The sequence below is a fragment of the Heloderma suspectum genome, chromosome 2, assembly GCF_057233095.1.
Source record: "Heloderma suspectum isolate Gila_16-S chromosome 2, 16-S_ref, whole genome shotgun sequence".
Lineage (NCBI taxonomy): Eukaryota > Metazoa > Chordata > Lepidosauria > Squamata > Helodermatidae > Heloderma > Heloderma suspectum.
In genome coordinates this window covers 14,282,347-14,299,785 of record NC_139459.1, presented here as the reverse complement: position 1 = coordinate 14,299,785, position 17,439 = coordinate 14,282,347, and the positions used below count along the sequence as shown (strand labels likewise).

General features: G+C 46.4%; 1 protein-coding gene across 1 annotated transcript in view; it reads left to right on the top strand.

The window, feature by feature from the left end:
- The window catches only part of LOXHD1 (lipoxygenase homology PLAT domains 1), a 260,472-nt gene that overhangs the window by 213,784 nt on the left and 29,249 nt on the right, over positions 1–17,439 (top strand). The window contains exons 35-37 of the mRNA XM_084829637.1: positions 589–716; positions 5,206–5,323; positions 13,550–13,727. Of these exons, the coding sequence (XP_084685763.1) occupies positions 589–716; positions 5,206–5,323; positions 13,550–13,727 (424 nt within the window). The remainder of the gene's footprint in view (positions 1–588; positions 717–5,205; positions 5,324–13,549; positions 13,728–17,439) is intronic.

Below are 17,439 nucleotides of genomic sequence, written 5' to 3'. Positions count from 1 at the left end.
GCCACCTGCACCTACCCTGAGCCATTTGCGAGTGACTCGGGAACTTCCCATTTATGCATGTAATATTGCATAGATGGGGCCTTTACAGTCACTATGTGTGCAATATAAAATTTATGGAAGTTCCTGAGTCACCCATTTTTTTTCCCAAAATGATGGGTGCTCACAAACAGCTCAGGGTAGGTGCAGGTGGCTCGGCAAGCATGGGGGGGGTATGTGGGTCCAGGGGCATGCGAGTGGGGGCAGTGGCTGGGCGGGAGCCCAGAGAACTTGGACAGGAGGGGGCATCTGTCCATCCCTTTTTATTTATCCTAGGAGTCACTGGAGTGTCCCATGCATGGGTGGATCATTGTTCAAAGTGTGCCCCTGAGGAAGGATATCCAAAAATGCATTGAGCCTTCAAATAAATCTTCTTTTAGCATCTGGAGTCCCTCCCTCTTCCCCACCTCCCTGTTTGGGGTGCCATCCCATTTTTGTTGTCGCTTTCTAAAAAAACAACAATACCAAAAACACAAGGGGGGGGCGCACTCACAAATAATAATAAATAAATAAATAAATAAATAAATCACAGTGTGCTTCAATTCTTCCCAGATTCTCTACGACATGACTGTTGTGACTGGAGATCTCTCACATGCCGGTACTGATGCTGGTATCTTTGTAACACTCTTTGGATCCAACGGGTGCTCAGAAGAGATGCAGCTAGAAAAAAATGGAGACAGGTAACTGTTATTTTGCCCATACTGTTGCTTCAGAAATACCAATGGCAGGGAACATCACAAGATCACCAGTTCTCTGCTGGTCCATGTGCTTCTATGGGAATAGATGTGTTGGACTTGGGGCCAAAACAGGCATCACTTTAAATATGTGTCTAGCAGCTATGCGTTCTTATTTTATTCATTTTTACTCTAGAATATGTGCAATATATGTTCAGTATCTATGTTCAATATATGTCCAGATCAGAACTGTAGCATGGGGGAGGGGAGGTTTTTTTTTTTTAAGATCTGGATTGAGGGCTGTGCACCTACTCTAGAGTAAAAATGAAAGAAGAGCTAGCTGCAGACACACATTTAAAGCAACATCTGTTTTGGCCCTTAGGCCCAGGGAAATCCTAGCTTTAGATCCCTCGTTAGCCAGTGGCTTCCTGGGTGGCTTTGAGCAAGTCGTGATCTCTCAGCCCTGGATTGCTATCTGAAAAATCAAACAATGAACAGGAACACAGGAAGCTGCCTTATACAAGATCAAGATATCGCTCCATCTAACCCAGTATCATCTGCTCTGACTGGCAGCAACTTTCCAGGGTCTCTGGCAAAGAGATGTTTCTCCCATCACCTGCTTCCTTATATTTTTCTAACTGTTGATACCAGGGATTAAACCTGGGACATTTCTGCATGTAAACTAAAGCCATGTGCTCTACCACTGAGCTGTGTTGTTCCTTCCCAACAGGACCATATACCACTTGTGACCTGCCAAGCTGAGCACAGCCCACCAGCCATGCAGATATTGTAGCCTGCCAGATGCTTGACAGCTGCCCTGTTTTTACAGTCCCAGGCAGGCAGGAAAAACTCGATGATCACACCCTCTAATGGGCTGCCATGGCTGGTAGATAGCATTCCCTTTGGTGAGCCACATGTTGTGCATATGGTAGCCACTTGTGAATTGCTGAAAAAGAGGGAAAGCATCACCCAAAAAAGACATCAATTTGCAAGAAAATGCACAAGTTGGGCAGCAATCAAATGGGAAAGTTGCACAAATTTTCCCAACTTTGCACAAATGTCCTAATTTGCGCACATTTTCTCCATAGGCTAAAGGAGGCTGATTCAGTCAACAGAGGAAATTTGTGTAAATTAGAAAATTTGCGCAAATTGAACCAGGAGTTGGGAATGAGATGAACATGAGCACGTGCTCGACAATTCACAAACATTTTCCGCAGTCATGTGCTCATGCTCATATTTAGAGTTTCAAATAGGGCTCCAAAGGTGAGCACAAGCATGTGACTGCAGAAAATGTTTTGTTTACATGTTTTGTGAGCAAAAGTGAAATTCTCATACATCCCTACATCGTGCCATAGTGTGGAAGTCTGTCAGCAGGTGAGCTTTGTGCCTTGCTCAATCTGTTGTCCAAGTGCCGTTGATGGGCAACTTCAAGGCCCAGCTCTTCCTTCTGATGGTTCTTTATAGGAGACTTGGACTGGACAGCCCCTCAAATAGAGGACACCTTCAAAATAGAGGACAATCCCCTGGTAGTCTTTCAAATAGAGGACCATCCTCTGTAAAAGAGGACACATGGCCACCGTAGTATGCAGAGCTGTCAAAGAGACATATCCAGGGCAATGTGTGCTGAAAAGCAATATAATCATTCTGCACCAAGAGATGTTGAATTCTGTGTTCTGCATAAATTAGGCAAATTAGGCAATATTTGCATAATATATGTCCTTGGTTTGCATAATTGATTCTCCCTTTGCCAGTCAAAGGGAGCAAAGACTTGTATAGAGTCCAGAGGTGCCGCCACCTGATCTCTGGATATCCTGCTGAGTCCTCTTCAGGCTTTACAGGCTTCATCAGACCTTGCCCGCGCAACAATCAGGGCTAGGAACTTGTTTTTTCCTCCAGCAAAAGAATTCTTAAACAAGTGATCCGTACTTAATTCTTTGGCCTTTCTGGACCTGCACTTCCATGGAACTGCCTGGCCATCACCTGAGAATGTTGCCATGTGAGAATCATTGAGATTCACCTTCAGACTTGGAGCTAAGGGAGACTATAAATCTTCCCTTCCTTTAAGTAACAATACAAGGTGATATGTATGTATGGGAAAGAACTGTCTTTTTAACTGTCCCAGATAATAAGGCAATTTAATTTACATTACATTAGCTGCAAAATAGCTCCTAAAAACCCAAATATTGATAAGTGGATGTGAGGACAAGAATGCCCAATGAAATCTTCTTGAGGAATGAGTCTATACCCCAAGGAATGCACTGTGCTAAGCCATTTATCTGCACTGTTTCTCCCCCTTTTCTCTTATTAGTCTTTGATTCAGATTTATGCTCTTGAATACATATAAATTAGAGTTCTGAAAGACCTCACTTGCCACCTAGTGCATCTCTTTCAGCCAGTAGCCTCTGTGCAATTTAATCAGTGCTGTGGAGCAACAGGGTATAACTGAATCCACCATGGTTATGAACCTTCAATGTGGCCTAAGAGGTTGCTTGCAGGAGCAGCGTGATGCCAGGCTGTTCAGCCTGAATGGACACATTGTTGTCCTGGAGGACTTGAACATACTGGCTGAGGCGATGTTGTCGGGCGTGGCTGAGGACTTCATGGCCTCCATGGCGACCATGGGTCTGCCCCAACGAGCATCTGGCCCCACTCATTCAGCAGGGCATGCGTTGGCTCTGCTTTTCTGTGCGGGATGGGATAGGGATGTCCATTGTGGGAAAATCTGGCCCTTTTAGGGCCTGACGGATTTCTGCAGTGCTCCTGCCTCGGCTTCCCTTTGCGAGCAGAGCTGGGCTTTTCGTCCCGAGATCCAGAATGATTTCCTTCTTCCGTAAACACGATTTGTGATCGCATTTACAGATGAAAAAGAAAAGGGGAAAATCCCCCGGCCACCACCACACAACCGATCCCCTCTCTCCCTGCCAGGGTTGGCCCCAGCAGACAGAGAGGGTTGGTTGCATGGGGGCAACATGGCAGCAGCGTCAGGAGCGCTTTATTTAAGTAGGCCTTAAGCCTGTAAGTAGGTCTGCTGGGTTGGGTGCTGTTTTTAATATTTTTCCCCTGTAATTGTTACATTTTTATTGCGTTTTTTTAATATATTGTTTCAATCAATTTTAATTGGTTCTGTAAGCTGACTTGAGTGCCATTTTTGGTAGAAAGGCAGGGTACAAATAAATAAAAAAGCTGCCTTATACTGAATCACATCATTGGTCCGTCCAGTCCAGTACTGAGTGCTCCAACTGGCTGCAGCTCTCTGGAGCTCTCTCAGAGAAAGATCTCCCCGCTTCATCACCTGCTACCTGATACTGGGGAAGCCAGGGACTGGACTGTGGACCTTTTGCAAACAAAGCACGTGTTCCACCACATGACACGAGGCTGGGGTGTGGTACACACATACTCCAGATAGGGTTGAGTGATATGTGTTGGGATGAGAAGGGGAGAAATCTCAGGGTGGGAGTAGGGGTGTCGGAGAAATTTGTTTGTAGGGCGGAGATAACACGTTTTCTTAGGCTCAGCCCCCCAAACTTCATTTTGGTTCCCGCTGCAGCGCCCGGCTTGATGTGCAGCAAGGAACTGAGTGCATTTTGGGGGGACGTTTCTGCAATTCGCACAAGTGTCTGAGCTATCTGCACAAATTGCGGCCGAATTTGAGCAAAGTACAGCAGGAATGTGTGTAATTTGTGCTAATTCGGCCATAATTTGTACAAGTTGCTCAGAAATGTGGATAAATTGCAGATCCTTCAAAAAATGCACAAAAAAGTTCCCAGAGCTTGGGGAACAGCCCACAGCTCAACTCACAGATGCAGAGTGAGTCATATGTGCTGCAGAACTCCGTCAAGCCAAAAAGGCACCGGATTTCCCAGTGACAAACATCCCTAGGTGGGAAGAGAGAATGAGCTCCCTCCCAACCCACGCCACCCCCTGCAATGCCACCCTAACCAATCCCTCCCCATCCTCTTCCAACATTGACCAACTCACTCTCTGTATAGGCTATGGGCTTCTTAATTTAGTGCAACCCTCTTGTAGGCTATACACTTGCCCTGACTTAACAGAGACACCAGAATGAAAAAGAACTTTCAGTGTGGAATTTGGATACAGCCCTGAGTCAACCCTGTGCCAGGATTGCTTTGAATGTCTGGGGGAAGAAACATGTTTTTCTCTTGGCCGAAGTATGTGCTGGGAAGGTGCCAGAATAGGCTATCATGGAATTGTAGCAGGATGCCATCTGGCCCATGCATCTCGCTCATGACAAGCACAATTCACTAAGCAGAATGTTAAAGCAACAATGGTCAGCTAGTGGCCCACCAGCCACAACTCCTAGTTAAATTTTGGTAATCATTTGCTTCTAAACAAATGAATTAGCATATGCAAATTTTATGCAAATCTGTGCCCTCTTTGGTCCTCTTTTTCAGTGACGTGTAAGTGACTATCCAAATCCCTCCCCTATATGAAGCCAGGCAATAGAAAAATCTGAGCAAATTTCTCATTCCTCCAGATTTGAGATCTGCCAAAAGGATACTTTCATCATGGAGGTCCCAGACATTGCACCACTTAGGAAGATGAGGATACGGACTGATGGGGAAGGATGTCGCCCGGATTGGTTTCTGGAGCAGGTAGCACACGGGTTCCTGAAACCCTCCACTGTTTGTAAGCAGGGCTGTGGATATACTGCAGATTTTCTTATAGCTATGGTGCAATTCTATGCAATCCTATGCTGGCTGGGGCATGCTGGGAGTTGTAGAATTTTTTTCTGTCTAAACATGCATAGGATTGCACCCTAAATTTTTAATAATCATCAAAAGCACATGATTGTCAGTGCCTGATGTATTGTGCAGGGGAGGTCATGGATTTTTACACAGAAATTAGGGAATATTAGGTATGGTTGGAAATAAAATGGACTGTATAAAAAAGCCCTTTGATAAATCCATGGCAGAGCCACATCTGGAATGCTGTGCACAGGTTGGCTTAACCCCATCTCAATAAGGATACCATAGAGCTGGAAAAGGTGCAGAGAAGGGCAACCATGATGATCTAGGGGTTGGAGCACTTGTCCTTACAAGGACAGGTGGAAGCATTTTTAGATTAGTCATAAAAAAGCTGGGGACATAAGAGACATTCATAAAATGATGGAGGAGGTAGAGAGAACTTGTTTCTCATCATCACCATCACTGCAATTCTAGAACTCAAGATCATCCAAAGAAATTGATTAGCAGTAGATTCAAGACAGACAGACAGAAAGAACCTCTTCTCACAACACATAATGGGTTGGATCCAGACTTGGTCATGGGGGGAAAATCACTCAGTTTTCATTTTAATTTGCATATTAATGCAAACTTAATTTGCATTACCATGTTCCCCAGCAACTGGTGTACATAGGCTCACTGCCTCTGGTACTGGAGCTGGCACATAGCCTCCTGGGTACTGTAATTTGGTGAGTGTGCAGAGTTCGCACTTCCCGAACCAATATGTGAACCGAAACGTATTGGTAAGTAAGTATAGCTTACGTCACTATTCAGACTTTTCTGAATTTTGCGATGCAGTTCTCCAGTCAAAAAATGCATGTATTCATGAAAATAACACACAAAGAAACTTTTTATTTGGGAAAATTGCTTGCAACAAAATGCATATATTGGAAGAAATGATGAGCAAAAAAAGTGTACGATGTTTGATGTGGACTTTAAAAAAAAGGAAACTGGTGCGGAAACAGGACAAAACTTAAGGTGGGAAAAATGAGAAACTGAGCAAAACTGAAACTGAGAGATTCATCCATCCCTAGTTTAGAGTAGACCCACTGAAATCAATGAGACTTAGTTTAGTCATGATTAACATAAGTCCCATTGGTTTCAGGAGGTCTACTCTGAGTATGACTGAGTCTGGATCCAACCTGATTAATTTTAAGTGACAAATTCATAAAGGAGGAATCTATCTGTCATGATTAACTATGACAGTCACATGGAGCTTCCATATTTAGAGGAGATTTTAGTCTCTGGACACAAGCAGGGCTCTACCACTGAGCTTCATCCCTAACCCAAGTACAGCTTCAGCACACTGTCGAAAATGGTGTGTTCTTCATTTCAAGTGTTTTTGCTCCTCCTTTAGGGGGCTTCTGAACGACTGAACAACAACAACAATCCCTCATTATTTAGACCCCGAGGATTTGGAGGGATTATAACAAGGAAAGTCTGCTTTGTTCTTGCCAAGGTTGCATATTTTGATCATGTTTCCTCCAGTCCCCCACTCCTTATCCTGGCAGAACCAGAGAGACTGAGGAGATCTGCGAGGGAAGCCAAGTGCAACCTATAATTTTACCCAAATGGACTCTCTGCTGTTAGACTTCATTAGGAAAGAACATTGGCGCTCTGCCGCTGCACCTGCAATACATTACAAATCCTCTTTTGTGATGGGAGTTCCTTGGGAAAAATAGTAGCTGGACCTTTGGAGAAAATGTTACATATTCACGGGTGGTGGGTGACCAGACTTGAATACATGATCCAATTTCAAAAAGGACAATTTCAAGCAAGTTCAGGTGTTTTTTTCACATTTTTTTAGCAGTTTTAATTGTATTTTTAAAAAAAACAGAAAAGGGAGGTAGCAGAGCAGTTCCCGCCCCCACTTTGATGAGCCAAATATTCAAATTCTCTCTGCTACCTCCCTTTTCTGTTTTTTTTAAATACAATTAAGTCACACAGCTGTTCAAAAATAAAATAATAAAATGACTTTTTTTTTTTAAAGCTGAGCTATGTATATGCAAAGTTTGCCATTTCTGATACTTGCATTTCTTAATCTCAAGGGTTTGCCTTAGCTTTCTGAGCAAAACAGAAGTACAAGAAGAAGTAAGGGGAAAGAAAACCCCAGCTGTTAGAAATGCTGCAGAGCCTGCAGCCAACGATGAAACCTGAATGTCATGCTATGCTGCAAAATTTCATAGGAAACGATGGTGGTAGTGGAGGTGTACTGGTGAAGGAGCTAGGATCTTAACCAGACAAGTGGGGGAGAGCTATGGGAGCTATGGGAAGGGAGTAGTACCACACCTGTGGCCCAAAACAGATGTTACTTTAAATCTATGTCTCACAGGTGTGTCTTTTCCCTCCTTTTACTCTAGAGTTGGTGCAGGGGCCCCGATCCAGATTGGGACCCTAGGTTGATGGGGGAGGTGGGGCTTCTCATTTTTAGGAGAAAAGGTACAACGAGGGGAGCTGAGCCCTGCCCCGTCCTCTTACTGTACTCACCATCCCTGGTCACTTCTGATATGAACGCTAGGCAGTGGTGTAGTGGAGCCAGGACTCACAGGGATGCAGCGCCAGGCCTTTCTGATTAGCAGTGATAATAGGGCAGAAGCCAACGCTTATGCCCCCACTGGTTCGTTTCCGCCTCACCATTTCCCTTCCGCAAGTGGTGAGTCCCACCAATTCCATTGTGCAAGCAGGACCCACTGCTTACACAGGGGAGATGTGACGCTTCCTGGGGGAAGCCCTGAAACTAGCAGAAGCGCTTGTTTTTGGAAGGAGGCAGGTCGGCGGAGCTCCCTTATGCAAGTGCCATCCATCTGTCTCCTTTCAGAAACGGGTGTTTGTGCTCATTTCGGGTTGCTCTGGCAGTGCTAAATCGCCATTACACAAGCAGAGGGGGCCGTTTTATTAATGGAATTGGCAAGGCATAAGAGAATCTGTGGGGGTGTAAGCGCCCCATTGGATTCTGCTCAGAATGCCACCTGCCACCCCCCTCACAGGTTTCCCTGTTCCCTCTGAGCTTAGCTGCAATCTTCACGGTAGCTGGAGAATACATTGATTTTCCCATGAAGAATATATTGATCCCTGTTGTAATGTGAAGTATTTGGGGGTGGCTTGTTCTTGAATGGGCAATTAAGACCCATTAGCTTTACAAAGGAGATAAAAACTCCTAGAGCTGGTTTGTTGATAGGAATCAACACAGCAGCCTGCAATTTTGAAGTCTTCCTGAGGGGGTGGCTATGGGGATGGTCCTGATGGGTGCCTGCACTTCCAAATTTTTACCACGACACCACTGCTTCTGGTATGAGAGCTGGACTGAGAAGAAAACTAAGGTCCTGTAGTGAAGGGGTGTGTGTGGGGGACACACACACACTAGATTCAATGTCCCTTGTCAACAATGCATGTTTTTGAGGTTAAAATCACACACGCACGCACACACATGCACGCACACACACCGGTCCTCAGACTTTACACATGAATGGGCAGGTTAATAGACAAAAGACACGACCGCCAACTGTTACAGCTAGTTTGGTTCTGACGGGCTGGAACTGCGGGGACGAGGTAGGGTGGCTACATATGACTCACCCCTCCCCAAAGGAAATGCATCATCAAAAAAGATGCAGAAGAGCAGAAGGGCAGAAGAGGACACCCATTTGCGTATGCTAATTTGCATGTATAGATAAAGATTTGGAAATAATCACTATAATTTAAATAGAAATACAGTTAATTTCACTGCATTCTGCAAGACTGTGACCAGAGTGTTTGCCTGTCCAGTCTGCTGTTCAGGTGCTAACTGTTGATGGGCGACTTCAAGGCCCCTCAGCTTGCCCTTCTTTAATGGTGTGTTACCTTCAAACTGGGCTTGGACAGGACAGCCCTTCAAACAGAGGATGCCTTCAAAATAGAGGACTATCTGCTGCCAGCCCTTCAAACAGAGGATTGTTCTCTGTAAAAGAGGACCCATGGCCACCCTAGGACATGATCTAGAAGAAGCCACCATCTTGCACCTTGGTCAAAGTCCCGCTGGCTTCTCGGTAGCAGTGGAGGCACACACCATCACCACCGAGGGAGAGGGGCACTGACGGTGGAGAGACAGTGGGCTCAGTTTCCTCTCAGCTCAATGGATCCATTAGCCTGTGCAGTCACAAATGCCCCCTGCTTGCAGGTGGATATGGGTTATCCCTCCAAGGCTGGCATCAGGGTCAGCACTGTTGGGCACCTGCCAAGGGCCACACTAATGCAAGGGGTTCACTGCTGATTCCTGGAGTCTCCTGGTTTAACCCCTCCTTTTCCTCCTCCTCACTATTGCTGCCTGTTCTCCTAATCTCTCCAAGCATGTAAGCAGTGATGAGGAGTAGTGGGCCTACTCAGAGAGGAACCCCCACTAAGAACATCTTGCCCAAGGGTCCCCAAAACCTAGACTTAGCAGTGGATGTCTCTGTGCCTGCACAGCATTCCAGTTGGCCTCCCCTGCTCAGTTGAGTTGAGCCGGAGCAGTGGTGTGTCTGAATAAGATATGCAGCCATTGGAGGGCAGTGTCCAGGACTGGCATCAAGGGCCAGCATGGTTGGGTACCTGCCAAGGGCCCACAGCCCAAGGGTGGGGTCGACTGACAAGAGTCCCCTAGACTTGCTCCTCCTCGTCAACACTGCAACCTGCTTGCTTACTTGCCTCTTACCCTGGCCCTGACAATGGTGATGGCGAAAGGGAGGAGCAGTGGATGCCCCTGTCTCCTTTCTCACTGGCTGTCTGCCTATTCAGCAAACAAGTGGTAGTGAGGATGAGTAAGAGGATGAAAGGAATCGCAGCTGGTGACAATGGCGGTAAAAAGATGGACTCACAGAGGGAGGGGGCCATTGGGGGTGTCTTGCTCAAAGGCCCTCAAGAACCTGAAGCTGGCACTGGCCATATCCCTTCCTCACTACTGCCAGAAGCACAATGAGCTATACAAAATAAGTTGTTAAAAAAATAAATTACAGAATACAGTATGCAAACTAAGGGTGCAATCCTATGCAGGTTTAGACAGAAAAAAAAGCTGGCTGGGGAATGCTGGAAGTTGTAGGACTTTTTCCTGTCTAAACCTGCATGGGATTGCACCCTAATCTGCTTTACGTGCATTTTCTGAAGTTTCTACAGGTTGCGATATTCTACCCTTCTCATCACGGAATGTGGCTTCACGTGGTGCTGAAGGTTGATTTCTCTTGCTGCTGCTTTTCCAGCACACACAGCCATGGGTATTCTTGTAATGCAGCTCCCTCGAGTATCAAGGAGAAGTAACTCCAAAATGCATCTCAGTAGGTTCCAATGGGGCGCCAGCATGGTGTGAAAACTGATCCGAGCTCACCTCAGTTTCTGTTAGTGGCGTTTATAAGAACGAACATACGGGAGTACTTGTGGGGTAGAGCTGGAATGTCAGACAGATGGCACACTGTCAGTGCTAAGTAGACAAGATGAGAAGGCAAATTAAGCCATCAGCCCTGTAATTAACCATTTGTTGCTCTATAGATGCGCACATCACATTTTGAGTTTTTCCTGTTCCAGCAAAATGACAATTGAAGCTTATTTTTAATCTTTTTTGTCTTTTGTAAAAAGCTTATCAGGGAGACCAATTAAAAATGAGTGGATTGTATCAATTATGAGGTTGTACTCAGTTCGCAGTGAAATGGAATTAGAATGTGAGACTAGGGATGGACGAAAGTCCCTTACGTGATCCCGACACTTGCTTCGCGGTGGGGGGGAGGCGCTCCGTCCCTCCCCCCGAAATTCTGGGCGGGGGGGGGAGGCGCCCCGTCCCTCCGGCCGCGAACCTCGTCTCCTGCCAGGACGCAAATGGCTATTTGCGTTGCCCTTATTTTCGCCATAGTCTACGTAAATGTTTACGTAGACTACACATGCCAAAATAAGGAATGCAAATGGCGGCACCCATGGGCGCCGCCATTTGCATACGCGCTTTTTTTTTTTTTTTAAGTCAGCCGTGATAGGCTACGTAAAGATTTACGTAGCCTATCACGGTGTTTTTTTAAAATCTAGCCATGATAGGCTACGTAAATCTTTACGTAGCCTATCACTTTTTTGTTTGTTTGTTTGTTTTACTTGGAAGTGGCGGCGGCGGCAGCCGGTCGGAAGACCGGCTGCCGCCGAACTGCCGCCGAACCGCTGCCGCCGCTGCCACCAGGGACATTCGAGCAAGGTAAGTCCCGTCCCGGGGGGGGGGGGGGCAGACCGTTTCTCCACCAATTGCGCTGGCATTCGGCCTCCCCGAGATTCGTGGTGAAATTCTCTGACATCCCTATGTGAAACTAGTACATCTCCTTGCCTATAAACCTCACCTCCTTACTTGGCAGCCATGGGGTGAGAGGCCTGAGAATCGGGGCCTGGTTACCAGGCCAATATCTCCCTCCTTTCCAGACTGAAAGCTTTCCTTGATCTGACAGCTCCCCCAGTAAAATTTCCCTTTTTTATATGCCTAATACACAGGGCCAGCTCTACCATAAGGCAGAGTGAGATGGTTGCCTCAGGCAGCAGATCCTGGCAGACAGCAGCAAGGTGATGAAAGAAGTAGCTGTATGTCATACTTCCTGCCCTACACTCTCTAAGCCCTCAGGTGTGGTGGAGGACGTTGTCCCATCACTAGCATCAAAGAAAGATTCAGCTGTCAGTCTAGTTGACTTTTGTACACAGAAAGGGAGGGGGCACCGTGTTATTTTCTGCTTCAGGCAGCAAACTGTCTTGGGCCAGCCCTGCTTGTACACCTTCCTGCCACACTCAGTGCCCATCCACGTGACTCTGTGGTAGGCCATCTGTCCTTCAGGTTGGGTCTTTTCAGTGGTGGCACACTCAGAGAGGTTTGCTCCATGCTTACACTGTGGTTGTTTCAGTGTCAGGTGAAGGCCTTTTCATTTTCCCAGGCTTTTAAGTATTAAAATTGTTTATTGCTTTTTAGGGCACAACCCTATCCGGTTGACACCAGTAGACAGAAGTGTCTTATCTCGGAGGCTTCTGAGTATTCTGTGCCCTGCTGGGCTGAGGTTATCCCATAAAGCTGATTGGTGGGAGATTCAGGACAGATGAAAGGAAGGACTTCTTCAGACAGCGCATAGTTAAACTATGGAATTTGCTACCACAAGACGTAGTGATGACCACCAATTTGGATGGCTTTAAAAGGGAGTTAGACAAATTCCTGGAGGAAAAGGCTATCAATGGCTACTAGACCTGATGGCTTTATGCTACCGTCAGTATCAGAGGCAGTATGCCTTTGTACACCAGTTGCTGGGGAACATGGGCAGGAGGGTGCTCTTGCACTCATGTCCTTCTTGTGGGTTCCTGGGCAACAGCTGGTTGGCTACTGTGTGAGCAGAATGCTGGGCTATATGGACCCTTGGTCTGATCCAACATGGCTCTTCTTATGTTCTTAATGCTTCTAGCAGGACAGGAGGAGTGACAGAGGAGATTTTCACCTCTCCAACCTCCTTTTAAACTCTTTCCCTCTAGACAGGACTTTGAGCCCATCTAGCAGAGGTGCGCTGGTGGGATGGGGACAGGGCAAGAGAGGCCAGAGGATATTGTTATTCCAGCCTCTCCCCTTCCCTCCCTGCCCAGTGGAACACCCCCATTTTCATCTCTGCAAGGTCCTCCGATGCTGCTTTTGCAGGGGGAGGGATCAGATTGGGTTCTCCCCCTCCCAAACTGGCAGCAGTGTCTATGGATTTGGGAGGGGGAATCTGAGAAATCTGATGGTCCCTGGGGTGCTCTCCAGGAACCATAGGAACACTCTGCCCAATGCTTCTCACAAGTGTTAACTTCTGTTGGTTTTATGCCATTTCTGATTTTATGCTGTTTTCAACTTTATGTTTGTATTTTACTACTTTTTTTTTTACATTCTTTACTCCTTCTTTTACATTCATACTGTAAACTGCCCAGAGTACCCTGGATATTGGACAGTGTATAAATAAGTAAATACGTACATGTGTTCATCCTATAGATCATTTGATCACTTGGCTGTCCCGGGTACAAGAATCCCCCAGTACATTGTGCTTTCTTTTAGCGGTGCTAAAGTTCCATCATGTAAATCTCACCTAGAGTTCCTCCCATTGGTTTGATTCTTTCTAGATCATCATGAAGAATCTGACTACTCAAGAGGTGACCACATTCACATACAATGATTGGCTCTCAAAGCAGTGGGGCGACAATCTCACCCTGGAGTGGGAGATGCCGGCGGTGATCAACGAGGACCAGATGATGGAGTACACAACATACACCATTCAGGTTAAGACTAGCGACATTGGAGGTACGTTCACGTTTGTGGTACCCAGTTCCAGAAGAATCTAGTTCAGATTTTTACATGCAGATTGTGCCACAGCTGAAAGTTAAGACAATGACCTGGTTTGTATGACACAACAGCCCGTGGGTTAAACAACCCACGGGCTGTTGTGCTCAAGTGGGAGAGGACTGACATGTTACCTGCAGTTAAGGGTGGACGAAAGTCCCTTACCTGGTCCCGCAGCTTGCTTCGTGGGGGGGGGGGAGGCGCTCCGTTTCTCCCCCCAAAATTCTTGGCGGGGGGGAGGTGCCTCGCCCCTCCCAGCCGAAATTCAGGCCGGGCAGGAGGTGACCCATCCCTCGCCGCTGAAATGCAGTCCGGGGGGGAGCGCCCCATCTCCCCGGCCACGAAATAAAAAAAGTAAATTGAAAAAAAAAAACACGTGATAGGCTACGTAACGATTTACGTAGCCTATCAGGGCTAGATTTTCAAAGTCAGCCATGATAGGCTACGTAAATCTTTACGTAGCCTATCACGGCTGACTTTGGGGGGAAAAAAGCGCGTACGCAAATGGCGGCACCCATGGGCGCTGCCATTTGCGTTCCTTATTTGGGCACGGGTAGTCTACGTAAAGATTTACGTAGACTACGGCGAAAATAAGGGCAATGCCACCCCCGCCACCACCGAAACGCCGCCGGGACCCGCCGCCAAGAGGGACATTCGCATGAGGTAAGTCCCATCCCGGGGGGGGGGGCGGATAATTTCCCTACCAATTTCAGGGGGCCGAATGCGTTGGCATTCGGCCTCCCGGAGATTCATGGAGAAATTCTCCGCCATCCCTACCTGCAGTGCACCTGCCACTTCCGCTTTTCCTTATCAACCCACAATTAGCTCTATTGTAGGTTACTTAGAATGTCATCTGAAGCCGGAGTGCTAGGTTGTTTAGGGGCTAAACAACCCAGCAGTTAACCCATGGCTTGTTGTTGGGTTAAACATTAGATTATTTAGCCCCTAAGCCACCCAGCACTCCTACGATGGAGCTGATCGTGCAGTATGTCTGTCTAAAGATCAAGTTCTTAGGGAAATGCAAAACTGCACTGATACATTTCACTAGATTTATTTGAACTCTTTTGGCTTCCTCAGATATTCTGCTGGAGGAGGAAAGTCAACATTTTGCTTTCAGAGAAAACTGGAAATAGCCTAGGGATGTACAGAACTTTTTGGGAAATCTCACTTTCCAAGATTGAAACACTTTTTGGCTTCCCTCTAAGTCACTTGGATGTGTTGGACGATCTGTCATGTCTTTGTGCATGTGCAGGAGCTGTAGACATTTAGTTCAAACTTACAGAAGAAGGAGGGACTGTGGTAATCAAAGAACTTCTGGTTTCTTACTGGGGAGGGACAAATCTGTCTGTCTTGCTTTCTCCCGCATTTGAATATTTTAAATCCATTTTTTTTTTTTTGTCCCAGATATGGAGAACTTTGCAGCTTTTGGTAAATTTTAATTAAAAAATCGGCATACTGGGAGGGGAGGATTAAACCTTCACACACACACACACACACACACCATTTGCTTTCTGAAATCCCCCCCCAAAGGGTTAAAAAGAAGTTTCAATTGGCATAAGTGGAGACATGTTTCTTTTGTTCACACACACACACACACACACACACACAGCCCATAGAGGCAGGATTTCAAGAAGCAAATACTGGTGGGGGACGTACATTTGGTCCCAGTCCAAACTGAGGCTTACACTAGAATAAAGACAAAGCTAAACCCTAGCTAGAAACTACGCAGTTAGTAATACGCATTCTTTGGCTTTCTGTATTGACAATACAGGGCTAGTTGGACCAATCGTCTGACTCAGGATAAGAGCTTCCTGTGTTCCTGTGCGTGGGAGGGAGCATCATAGGGCAGCACCGAAATGGCCCCTGAGTCTTGCAGCCCTGTTTGTGCAAATCTGGGGACCATTTCTCTGATTTGGGGGAGGGAGAGTGTGCATGGAAGTTTGTCCCCATTGGTGGAGGCAGCTTTTACTGTTTTTTGTAACTGCATTTTGCCTCTGCCTGTTCAAGCAGAGCCAGCAGCACAGCCATGCTCCCGGCAGCTGGGCCAAGCACCTCCCCTCTCAATGCTGGACCGCAGCCACAGTGGGTCTTCTAAGGCCCCGGAACTTGCCCAGCCATGCTGCATGCAAACACTCAGAATGGGGGAGAAATCTGTTCAATTTGTATTTTTAATGCGAATGTACCTAATTTTCAACTTTCGAACCAATGCACAAACCGAAACTCAGTTGCTCTTTGAAATTTGTGCTTCTTCGAATTTTGCGGTGGAGTTGTCCGATCAAACGTGTATACAGAAATGTGCATATTAGGGAAAAGAGCATTAAAATGCATTGTATTAGGAAACCTACTCACAAAAAATGTGTATGTTTGGCCAAATTGCATACAAAAATGCATGTATTCAGAGAAACACACACAAAAATGCATACAAATTTTCATGTGAGCTTAAAATAAAACTCAAAGTTCAGCATGAACTGAATTTAAGATTGGAAAGCTGAGAAACTGAGAGAAACTGAAATTCCTCCAGCCCTAGCCCATACTGGTCGTGCTTATATGCAGCCACTTTGAAAGTACTGAAATCCTCAATACGTATCTAAGGGCTGGATGTGCCCGATCTTGTCTAATCTCAGAAGCTAAGCAGAATCAGCCCTGGTTAGTACTTGGATGGGAGACCGCCTGGGAATCAGGCTTCCTGCATGGAGCAGGGGGTTGGACTTGATGGTCTTGTAGGGCCCTTCCAACCCTATGATTCTATGATATGATTCTATGATAAAGATGAAAACCTATAAACTCTAAAACCTGGATGATGCATTTGTGATTTCAGCATCCTTTCTGATCAGTATAAGGCATCTTCTGATGTTCCGAAGGTCCCTGGTTCATTCCCTGGCCTCTCAGCCAAGATATGAAAGACAGCTTTCTCTCCCTGAGACCCTGGGGAGACACTGCCTGTCAAAGCAAGCAATCCTGGGTTAGACGGACAGAAGAGCTTGGCCTGGTATAAAAGAGCATCTCTGCCCACTTGTGATGATTTAATGTGCGATGGTTAGTGTACTCAGCATATGATAAGACATGGGTGTGACAGGGGAGGAATCAAGAACAGTTAATTTGCTGGGGAGTCAGCGGCGGGGAGGGGGGAGTATCAGGCCATCCCTGCCTGTGCTTGTCCAATCCTCTCTTCACATGCTTCTTCCAACATGTGGAAACGTCAGGAGGTATCGGCTTTCTTTAGCCAATGGAAACCAGGAAACAGCTAAGTAGGGTCAGCCCTGGTTAGTACTTAGATGGGAGACTGCCTGGGAATCAGGCTTCCTGCATGGAGCAGGGAGTTGGACTCAATGGTCTTGTAGGGCCCTTCCAACCCTATGGTTGTATGATACGATTCTATGATAAATACGTATCTAAGGGCTGGATGTGCCCGATCTTGTCTGATCGCAGAAGCTAAGCAGAATCAGCCCTGGCTAGTACTTGGATGGGAGACCGCCTGGGTATCAGGCTTTCTGCATGGAGCAGGAGGTTGGACTCGATGGTCTTGTAGGGCCCTTCCAACCCTATGATTCTATGATATGATTCTATGATAAATACGTATCTAAGGGCTGGATGTGCCTGATCATGTCTGATCTCAGAAGCTAAGGAGAATCAGCCCTGGTTAGTAGGGATGTCGGAGAATTTCTCCATGAAT